At 41.2% G+C, this 11,503-nt stretch overlaps 1 protein-coding gene across 1 annotated transcript; it reads right to left on the reverse strand.

Moving 5' to 3' along the window:
• Window positions 1-1,807: 1,807 nt before the first annotated feature.
• LOC129927844 (beta-1,4-mannosyltransferase egh-like) lies at window positions 1,808-3,257 on the reverse strand. Its single transcript, XM_056039378.1, has one exon. The coding sequence runs from the start codon at window positions 3,255-3,257 to the stop codon at window positions 2,037-2,039; it is 1,221 nt and encodes a 406-aa protein (XP_055895353.1). The 3' UTR covers window positions 1,808-2,036.
• Between the last annotated feature and the right edge of the window lie 8,246 nt (window positions 3,258-11,503).

Consider the following 11,503-nt stretch of genomic DNA (forward strand, 5'->3'; position numbering starts at 1 on the left):
AAAAGGAATATTCCATCCTGTTAAGTTCTTGAGCAGAAAACTGTTGCCCAGAGAACAACGGTACTCTGTAATAGAGAGAGAATGCCTTGCCATTGTTTGGGGGGTGCAACGCTTGTCCAGATATTTATATGGCGCTAAATTCACAATTCAGTGTGACCATAGACCACTGGCCTTTTTGAAGAGCGCAACATATGGGAATAATAGAATTTGTCGTTGGGCTCTATTATTACAATCATTTAACTTTAATGTAGAACATCTAAAGGGCAAACTAAATGTAATTGCTGACTTTCTATCTAGACTAACAGAATAGACCAACATGACATTGATTACAGATAACTGACATTTAATAGTTATTCATTTCAAAGTTATTTGTTTGCTAGGATTGGGGATATGTAATTAACCGCCTTTTACAAAAGGTAGAATATATGTTTGCACACTATTTTTTGTTTACATGTTGATATATATATATATAATTATAATTGCTTAGTATGTTGTATATAACATTTACATTTCGGAAAATATGCTTGTTCACTGACTATTTTTTTTTGTTTACATGTTGATATATATGTATATATATATTTATACATATAATTATTATTGCCTAGCAGGTTGTGTATAGTATTGACATTTCATGTGGATACATCGTTTTTTTTTGTGTTTTTTTTTACAAACTGCTGGCTATGTTTTAGTACCAAGATTACTTTTGTTTGCATGTTGATATATGTACGTTTGGAAAATCTCTTTATTGGAAGTTTGTCTGTTTTAAATGAACCCAGAAACAGACAAAAATTAAAGGGGGGAGAAATGTCAGGACTGAGTTCTGGTCAGCCTGGGTCTCCTGTTTACTGTAGAGGAGAAGGGGGGCAATTCAGGTGGTTGATTTCAAAACTGTTATTGTTTTGGGTTGTTTTTGTTTGGTGAGATGTTTTGTTGAACAATGTAACTCATGATAAGGCAGTGTGTTTTTGTTCCTAGTCCAGGACAGTTGGACTTTTTGGATATATATAGTCTAAGTGTAGACTCTAACTATTTTTCTGTATTATAGTGAAAATAATGTAATTAAACATGTTATATGTTGGTAAAGTGGCATTCTGAATCTTATTTTGTCATTGTACGTGTCATTATGGTATTATCCAGGACTTGGGTACATTTAGCATGACACATACATATATTAGTGGAAGTAGGCCTTGACAGACACTTAATATTTATAATTAGCATTGAAACATTTAAACTTCATAATGGAAGTGAAATATTCAAAATTAATAAAAACAGTAAATCTCCTTTTGTCTTGCTAGATTAAACTGAGTAGACACTAATCTATATTTTCTATGTAAATTCTAGTAGATCAAGTTTCTCTTTAATGAATTTTCAAACTTTATAATATCAATAGAACATTTAAATTTACAAATAGCGATAACAAATTTAAACTTTATAATAGCCGTGACACATTTAAACTTTATTATAGCAGCAAATTATTCAAAAGTTCTCCTGGAAGTAAAAAAAAACACTTTTCAGCTTAATGTTATATGCGAAAGGAATCTTGCAGTTAAGCAGTGAAAACGTTGGAGTTGGTATACTATATCGCACTGATGCAAGTCAGTGATACCAATCAGTGATACCACAGTAAAAAGGTCCCAATTTTGATGGGCGGGACACGTAGTCCGCATGCCAAACAGTCACTTTCCCAAATGACATCTTTATGGGGATCTGTGTGCAGAAAAGCGCTAACTTAGGGGCCAGTACAAGCGCTTTAAAGACATCCTTAACAGCTCCTTCAAGGAGTGTGATATCGACATTCACGACTGGAAAATAATATTACCTCTCGATTGTTTCTCATGGCTTGAAGCCGTGAGTTTTGGAGTCCACGATATACGAAGCAAAGGAGAGTGGCCAACATGAAAGAGCGCAGAGACAACAAAAAAAAACTTTTTAAAGCGAAGATTGGACTTAACATTCTTGTTCGAGTTCATTAGAAATGAGAAATGTGCTCATCTTCGACCACGAAGGAGGAGGTATATATACATTGACATGTTATTTTAATTACGCTTGGTGGAATCCTCTAAAGCAATTTCTTTTTTAACGATATAAAAATGAAAACGATTCATTGTACTTCTTGGCTGCCAGAATACAGCAACAGAATTCCAGTGCTCTATTACAATGGACAAGAAGCAACACACAACCGAGGCCGAGATTAAAAGGATGCATTTTCTGAGCCCATGCTTGTGTACTTCAAAGGTTTTGAAAGTCCCAAAGATGGCAAAGAAAATAGTTGTGCCTAACGTGAAACTAGAAGAGACGACGAGATAGTGCGGTAGAGGCGCGACCAAAACGTGCATTAATATAATGAGCAAAGTGTTTAAAGGGACGAAGCAGCTCGACAAACTGATTAAAATGGGTCCGAAGTTGTATCTAACAGGGATTTTACTGCTAACAGCTGTTAAGAAAACCCCATGCATCCAACGACGTCTCTGTTTGGCAAAGTCATGAATGGTAAATGTACTTTGTTCAAGCATCGTTCCCTCAACGAACCCAAAGCTAAACCCTTGACTGTGGGCAAGAGACGCAAAGAAACTGTCCTCAGTGATGGAAGCTTCAGGCCCGTGGTCAAAGCTGATTTTCTTTTCTGCCTCTGCGTTAGCCACAAGAAAGGATCCTTTAAGGAAAAATAAAGGGCGATGCAAAACTCTTAAACAAAATCGTATATAACCGTAGTCCGTTCCCACCCGAACAGAGTCTGCCAGTGTTGTTATCCAGTTTACGATCTCTCCGTTGTTGTACGTGATGACGCCTTGCCCAAAAGAATGAGTTTTGGCAACTGTGAAATTGATGATTCCGATCAGGGAATCCTCCGTCATCAACGTCTCCTCGTCTAGATGAACGATCCAGTCCCCAGGCTTTAGAATGTCAATCTCGGGCTCGAGAGCATACTGTAGCGCCCTAGCTTTAAACAGTGTACCATGTTTTGTCTTATAATTCACTGGAACAATTAGTTCACAGCATTCTTTATTTGTTGAAAGATTTATTTCCTTGTCGCTGACGACTTGAATCACAAAATTTTTAAGACCAAAGTTCTGGCAAGTCTGAAGATTGAGTTGGACGTTCTTTTGGACAAGGTCAGGATACAGACCTCGTGTGACCACACGGAAACACAAAAACGGGCACTCGTGTAGCGATTGTCTTAGCTTGGGTCTCTTCTCGAAGTTATTCAGGAAGACAACACCAAGAAAATTTACGATTTGAAATGGAAGTTTGATCATTTCTATTACGTATAAAATAAATATCACGAATGAAATACCGTACACAGAGGGTAGTTTGTTTGTAGTAATTGGTTTTCCATTAAAGAAACTCTGAATTTTGAAGACTATGAAAATGCAACTCCCTAATATTACGACAGACAAGACATGTTTCATCAGTGGAACTGGCATCAACTTCATTTTTGTTAGGCATACACTTACATGCAACAATGTTTTTAAGCAAGTATTAAGGATGTTCGTCGACTTCAAATGTCAACTGTGAATACAACATTAAAAACACACTTAGGATTAAATAGTTATATAAGAAATTTTTATACATAAAGTCAAATCCGAAAATCGCAAGCTTTTTGGTGTAACCGGCGTACTGATAAAAGGAAATTGTGATAAGCTATGTTTATTTAAAAGTTCTATAATTGTTTTAGTGCATTTTTTAAGCAATGCAGAATCAAATTTTTTAAGCTCTACCGTTTTGTAGTTCAGTTGGTTGCATTACATTTGAAGTTCAAATGAGTGTCCTTGACCTCAAGTCTATGGTGAGATTCTCCAAATAGCTGAATAACAATTGGAATATCCACGTGAAATGTTTAATACAATGTCGTAATGAAACTTGTAAGCTTCTTCATATAACTATTCTTTAACCTTGTAATATTTTGAGATTCTGATTCCTATTATAATACGTTAGGTAAATCAGTAGGCCTATCTGGTTTGAGTCTGGTAAAATATATTTTTTTCTTTTTTCCTTTTCTAGAGAAAACAAGGATTATCGAGTATTTGAAATCTCAACAATAAACAATGCTAAAAGTATTGAAGTTTTCGATTTCACTTTGATAGTTTTTTGAGTTAATGTCGTTCTTATTGTATAGGATTTCAGTAAAAGCATTTCATCTAAAAGCCATAAACTGAACTTCCGCCATCCTCTTTAAAGCAGGGTATCGTCGTCTAAAGATGAAAAAAAAAAGATTAGCAATATAAATGTATGATAAAATGTATCAGAGAATAGATAGTTAAATGTTTGCCTTAATTTGGTTTAAATAGTCTTAAAGTAGTGATTTCACCGAACGAACATTGTTTCGATTGGGACAAACCACTATTAAAGTAAGGATGTCAGGGTGACATTTATTAGGTACAAATGGAATAGGCTTCAGTTTGGTCTCTAAGTAAGCTCGGGAGTTATTCAAAGACATTTTAATGATGCGTTGGAGGGACTAACAGGATGTTTTAACGTGGTGGATGATATACTGGTAATTGGAAAGGGGGACACAGTAGAAGAGGCTCGCAAAAATCATGAGGGTAAACAAAAATTACTCAATAGGCTCAAGGAAAAAAACATCAGACTAAATGAAAGAAATAAGTATTCCGAAAGTCAGAAATTGTGTTTTTTCGGGCACATTATTTCCCGGTCAGGGATAAAACCAGACCCAAGCAAGGTGAGTCCCGTAAGAAATCTAGGAACCACTGAAGACAATGCATCGGTTCGAAGATTTTGTGGAATGATGCAATATCTGTCAAGATTCATCCCAGGTCTTTTGGTAGACCTACAGCCAATAACAGCAGTAAGAAACGCAAGCTATTCGTGTGGTCGAATGACTTCGAGAAAGCAGAAGATATCTAATCATGGATCCTTAAGTTATTTCGACGCTGAGAAGAAAGTAACTTTTCAGGCGGAAAGAAGTCAAAATGGCCTACGAGCTGTACTACTGCAAGATGAAAAACTCATAGCATATAGGCCTACATCAATCACACATACAATCACCAACCTGCAGTCAAGGCTAGACTAAATACAATTATACTACCAAGTGGTTGTAATTTGTACTGTCATAAATGCTCATCTTGATGTAACAAGTAATGATAGAAACCGATCGTTTTCTAAAATAATTCGCGAGATTTCTTAGTAAATCATGTCATTATCGTTAAGGTGTCAAAAAAAAAAAGCTCTGTCAATTCATGCCGAATTTAACCGATAATTTCTAGGCATTTCGCGCACAGGTTGGCCATTTCGCATATTGGCTTGTCAATGTAAAGCGATAGAGGCCAGTTTGCGAAATATATGTGTGTATATGTACACTGAAAAAATAGAAAAAGAAAGAGAGATAGGGAGAGAGAGACATACTTACATCGCGTGTATACATAATGCACTACTAACTTTAAACTTTGAAGCTCTTCACACAGTTTAGTCAACCAACTCTTCACAGAGTTTACTCAACTGTGATAAAGTCTTCAAACTTTGTATTAAATAGATCACACATCACTTAAGATTGTAAATGTGTAAGCCAGGCAGCTACTTAACATTTCTAATGACTGACAGTTACTCAAAGCTCAGAACTAGAAACCTTTGATCTTCTAGATTTGACTATACCTATTCATTTGCATTCATAATGTTTCCATAAATAATGTCAATATAACATTCAAAATCCCCGATCCATAGTTCCCTAATATCTGAAAAACACGTTTCATAAAACGTATTTTTTAGCGGCCCCCGAAAGGGGAAAAGACGCTATTAGTTTTGTGTGGAATGTCTGTCCGTCCATCCGTTTAGATCTCGTAAACTAGAATAGATAGTGAAAATCCGTCATTATAATATTTTAGACCATTCAAACATTTGATGCAAAGATACTTTTTTCTTTTCTGAAAGCGAAAAATCTAATTTTTAAAATCAACTATGCAAGCAGTTTTTTTCATAAAAATACACCACTTTTACAACTATTCACTATTATTAGTAACAAACACGGGAGGCTTTTAGTACAGCGCTACCAATAGTTTTTTTTTTTTTTTTTTTTTTTTTTGCATTTGTATTGCTAAGTTCTGTAAGTTCTGTTTACTACATATAAGTTGGACATAATTTGAAACAACAATTAATAAATAAGGAGTTTTTCATATTATCACGTGAACTGCAGCGCTGTATCATACCCATAGAACACTTAACTAAAAGATTTTTTTTTACGGAAATATATCATATTCCTGAGGAATAAAAGAGTGACCCTTTACAAAACAATTCGATTAATTCATTATCAGACATAAGTTAGGACAGGTTCACATCTAACTTCACATTGACTTTCACCTTTCCTATGGTCTGCTGGACGGCTGGGGCACCACACAAGATCTGTCAACCTCCATTCTCCATTCTTCTCTGTCATTTTTCTTTGATAGAATTTCATTCTGATATTCTTTCTGAAAATATTGAAATATTTTATCTGCCTGGGTGGACCACTTCGGAGGCCTATTTTGAGTTTGTGTTTCCACACAAACTGTCTTTGCAACCTTGTTTTTTTTAAATACAATTTCTCCTTTCAAAAGCTAATATCTTTTTGAAGAGCTATTGCTCTAATAGAATGACAAATAAAAAAAAAAAGAATATTTTTACGCCGCCCCCCTCCCGCGAGTGTTTAAAGCTACTGAGAGTATATAAAATTGTAGTTTGGCGATAGGGATACAGCCATAGCAACATTAAAAGGCAGCGTTCGTTAGTACGATTGGTTGTGCCATATACGTGTCGACGGCCTTCGAATCCGGTCCATTCGTCATAAGCAGCTGAAGGCCTCTCTAAACACGGGAAAATTCTTCATATTTCTATTCTGCAACCACTATAAGACCTTGTAATATTAGCTGCCTTACTGTTGACGGTCCCCTTGTGAAATGTCGTGGCGGACTTGCTGGACTGGGTTGTCAGGCCTTTGTTCCGTCCTCACCCCGGAACAATTTTTAAAAGATCAACCAGGGTAGCCCAGCCAAATCTTTATAAGCTACCCCTCATGTATTTTTTAGGTACAATAAGAGAATGAGTGTGGGAGAAATATCTAAATGGACGAAACCCTACATATTTAGCTGTATCTGTGAATACTGAAGTATTAAATTCCCTTGTTGGTATTAACCAAAGTTCTAAATCACCTCTAATTAATTTATTGAAAATTGTTTATTTTTCATTGATTCATGTTTTGTTTATGCCAATAAATAATTGTGCAAAGTTTCAGCTTGATTCGAGAATGGGTGTGGGAGAAATAATGTTACAAACCTTTTTTACCAGACAGACAGACAGTGAGTTGATATAAGCTTTTAAAAAATGATGTCAATTTCCGACCTGATCATAATATAAGTAAGATCAATATAACTTCCTCTCTTACAACTAAAGACATTAATTAGCTCCTTCTAAAAGATCTCCTATCAGATGTAATTGCAGTTGTTTTTTCTAATCATCCATATAAGCTGTAGACTATATTGAAATATATTAGCATAAAATTGAGGGGTAGAAATGGGGTTAAATCTAGTTGCGCTTTTAAAGTTATTATTGCCGTAAAAAGCACTGGTGGATCCATGGGAAGGGCGGAATGTTTTCTCTAAATTTTTGTTTAGTCTTTTGCGAGACCCCCACCAATTGGAGGCCTTAGAAGTCTGACCAGTTTGCCTATGCCTAAGGCCGATTCTGGTGGCAGGGCTCGCGGCGTTCCAGTACCACCTCATCGTGGTCGCCGCGTGAACACTCCGCTCTCATGGAGTGGCCAAGGGTACTGGTTGCTTGCCGCTGATGAATGAGCAGCCGGCAAGTGTAAAAGGAACTCAAAGGGGTTATGTCCAGCCCCCCCCCTGTGGGGCCCCGGGGCAACGGTTAGTAAGAGACCACGGGTTCTCCGAAAAGCGGATAGCGCTGGACACCAACTCGAGGGTTGGTCGGGTTCTCCTGGGGCTCGGCTGATTCGCGGGTCTCTCTTTGGGCAAAGACTGGACTGACTGGCGCGGCCTTAGCGGGCTGCGTCGGGCGGACCGGTCGGCGTCCACGAGCTAGGCTCTATCTAGCCCGTTCCCTGGCGCGCTAGTGGAGGAATCCGCCGCGACCAATGGCGACTCTGACACTGGGAATATCGAGAAACGCGCGCCACCCCACTCCTGCCTTGCAGGAAACTTATATGCCAATCTGTGGCGGTGATTGCTTGGGCGGGTCTCTGCCTTGCCCTTAGTGGCGACATAAGTATAGGCCATGCACGCTGCTGCATTAGAGCAGTAACTAAGGCCGCCAACGGCCTTAACCATACAACCATGATTGACACAGACACAGTAAAAAGCGGGCACGAGCAGACCCGAACAGGCTCCGTGCGCCGGGTAGTGGGCGTCAGGCCTGGACACGAAAAGTCAGCTACTAGTCGCCCCGCGACCTCGATGAGGGGGAATTTGTCAGGTCGTGAAAAGTCAGCTAAAATTCCTCCACCTAAGTCCTCTTCTCAACGAACACTGCATTCGTACCTCCTTCGGAGGTCCGATTCGAATAAGGTTGTTGGAAGTCTGCCACAACCTCCTGCGGACCTAGATACACCGCAGGCAAATATGACTGGAAGCGAAATAGTGACGGGAGCCTCCGGCCCCCAAACAACCCAAATTGACACTAGTGGGATCCAACCCACTCCAGGGACTAAGCCCATAAACACTAGGTCCCTCCTGATCTTACAAATTAACATCTGCGGGGTCATCCCAAAGGTGTTAGAGCTCTCAAAACTCCTCCACGAGAGGGCAATAGACGTGGCTTTACTACAAGAGACACTAACTGGCAAACGTAATGCCAGTATCACCGGTTATACTGCATTTAAGTGCAAATGCACAGACTGCCGGGGGCTCATCACTTATGTACGCAACAATCTGGTTGCTACACAAGTCCCCGGTCCACGAGTGCATGGGCGTACCGACGCCATCACCCTCGAGATACATAAATTAGGGCGCAAACTCACGGTAACTAATCTGTATAACCCCCCCAAGCACGAAATTAGTCTCGAATATGACGGTACCAATATCAATTCTCACAACGTCATCGCAGGAGACTTTAATGCTAAGTCTCAGCAGTGGGGCTATGATTCAACCGACTCATCGGGACATAAAATTCATGAACTTCTAAATAATTCTAATTTGTTCTGTCTGCAAAATAAACATACTCCCCCAACTTTATACCATACCGGAAATGGCAGCCAATCTAGACCAGACCTTACTCTAATCACAGCTAATCTAGAATCACATACTCAGTTTCAAGTCCTAGATGACATTGGAAGTGACCATAGACCCATATTAGTCACAATTGCCCTCTCAGAGGCCAGTGGTGTAACCCCAAAAGCCCCGCGTAGATGGAGTTACACCAAGGCGAACTGGCCAGCCTACGAGGCAGCAGTCAACACTGCCCTTATGAATATTGCAGTGGAGGATAGGGACGTTGACATCATATACGGCGAATTAACAGCAGCTATGTTGGGTGCGGCCAAGAGGTTTGTCCCGCGGACTTATCCTGGCGTAAGGCAGAAACGCGTGTGGTCTCAGGAATTGAATAAGCTGGTCCTGAGACGTAAGCGAGCCCGGAGGCTTGCTGAACGGAAGGGTACCCCTGAAATCCGGCGGGAGTACAATCGGCTCTGTAGAGCCACGAGTGAGCTGGCCCGACGCGTCCGGTCGGACCATTGGAACGCTGCCTGCGCCGGGATGGATCTTCGGGATACCTCGAAAGCCTGGCGTCTTCTGCGAAACCTAGAGGCCAAAGACACAGCGCGAACGGCTGCCCCTCTATTGTCACCCGGAGGGCCGGTCTCGACGGTAACCAAAATGGCCGGCTTGTTGAATCGACATTTTGCTAAAATCAGCAAGCCCGAAAAGAAGTCTGCCATGTCCAAAGCCCTCAACAAAGAACGTAAGAGGCTCGAGAGGGAGCCGGATGAGCCGGAAAGCCAAGCAACGTGCAACGCGCCCTTCTGTCGTGCTGAGCTGGACAGAGCGATAGCTAAGTGCAAAAATCGAAAAGCTCCGGGGCCAGACAAGGTTACCCCCGAGATGGTAAAACACCTTGGGGGCATTGCGAGAGATAAACTCCTGGAGTTTATGAATCGAACCTGGGCAGAGTCCAGACTGCCCGGGGCCTGGAAGAGTGCTGTCATTGTACCAGTCCCTAAGAAGGGAAAAGACGCGACTAACGTGGAGTCCTACAGACCCATTTCACTAACCTCAACCCTTGGCAAAGTTGCTGAGCGAATGGTTAACGAGCGGCTAGTTTGGTGCTTTGAGAGTGCCGGTATCCTGGCGCCAGAACAGGCCGGCTTTAGGGCAGGCTTGAGCCCGATCGACCAGGTCACGACATTCGCACAGGAGGTGGCCGACGGGTTCCAGAGGTCCGAGAGCACATACGCGGTGTTCATAGACCTAAAACAGGCCTACGATCGTGTGTGGAAGCAAGGCCTCTATCTTAAGCTAAGAGCCATGGGTGTGCGGGGCAAAATATACAATTGGATACAATCCTTTCTGTCAGGGAGGAGCACACGTACAAAATACCAGCACTCCCTTAGCAAGCCAAAACAACAACTTAATGGCCTGCCTCAGGGCTCCGCCCTGTCCTGTACACTTTTCATAGCCTTTCTTAATGATTTGCCCAGCTCACTACGGTCCAAAAAACTGCTATATGCTGATGATATTGTCCTCTGGTCAACCGGGAAGAAAGCCGACCAAATTCAGGCGGCACTTCAAGCAGACCTCCATACCATCTCCTCGTATTGCGACAAATGGCAGATTCAGATAAACGTTGCCAAAACGACCTGGTCCCTGTTCAGCCTAGGAATCGACATCCTTAAGGCTCCATTCGAGCTTCAACTCGGTGGGCTGCGACTCCAGCGTGAAAATACGCCAAAATATCTAGGGGTGACCCTGGATAGAAAACTGTCAATGCTCCAGCACGTCCAGGAAGTTGAACGAAAAGCCTCGGAGAAGTTAGCGTTATTAAGAAAGCTAGCCAGCACAAAGTGGGGTGCCAAAGCTGACATGCTACGCACATTGTATCTAGGGGCAGTCAGATCACAAATCGAATACAGCTATACAGTTCAAGTATATGCTAGTAAAACTGCCCTCGAATCACTCGACCGGGTACAAGCACAGGCTCTACGGTTCATCTGTGGCACCTTTAGGACAAGCCCAACAAACGCTGCTGAAATTTTTACAAACGTGGCACCCTTACATCTTAGGAGGGAGAGGGCAGTACTTACGGCCTACGAGCGCTATAAAAGGGGCGACTCTAGGCTACCCACCTCAATTTTAGTGCGACAGTGGAGAGAGAGGAACCGCATTAAAATGCGATCGTTCCTACACATAGCGGCCAATTTGTCAAATACAGCTGGACTCTCCACTGATAGAATTCCTATTAGAAGAATCAGTACGTGCCCTCCGTGGAGGAGATTGCCGGCCCCACAAATAAACCTGTCCCTATTAGGGCAAGAGGGAGCCACCAAGAGGCGATTAACACC

The sequence above is a fragment of the Biomphalaria glabrata genome, chromosome 8 (assembly GCF_947242115.1).
Source record: "Biomphalaria glabrata chromosome 8, xgBioGlab47.1, whole genome shotgun sequence".
Classification (NCBI taxonomy): domain Eukaryota; kingdom Metazoa; phylum Mollusca; class Gastropoda; family Planorbidae; genus Biomphalaria; species Biomphalaria glabrata.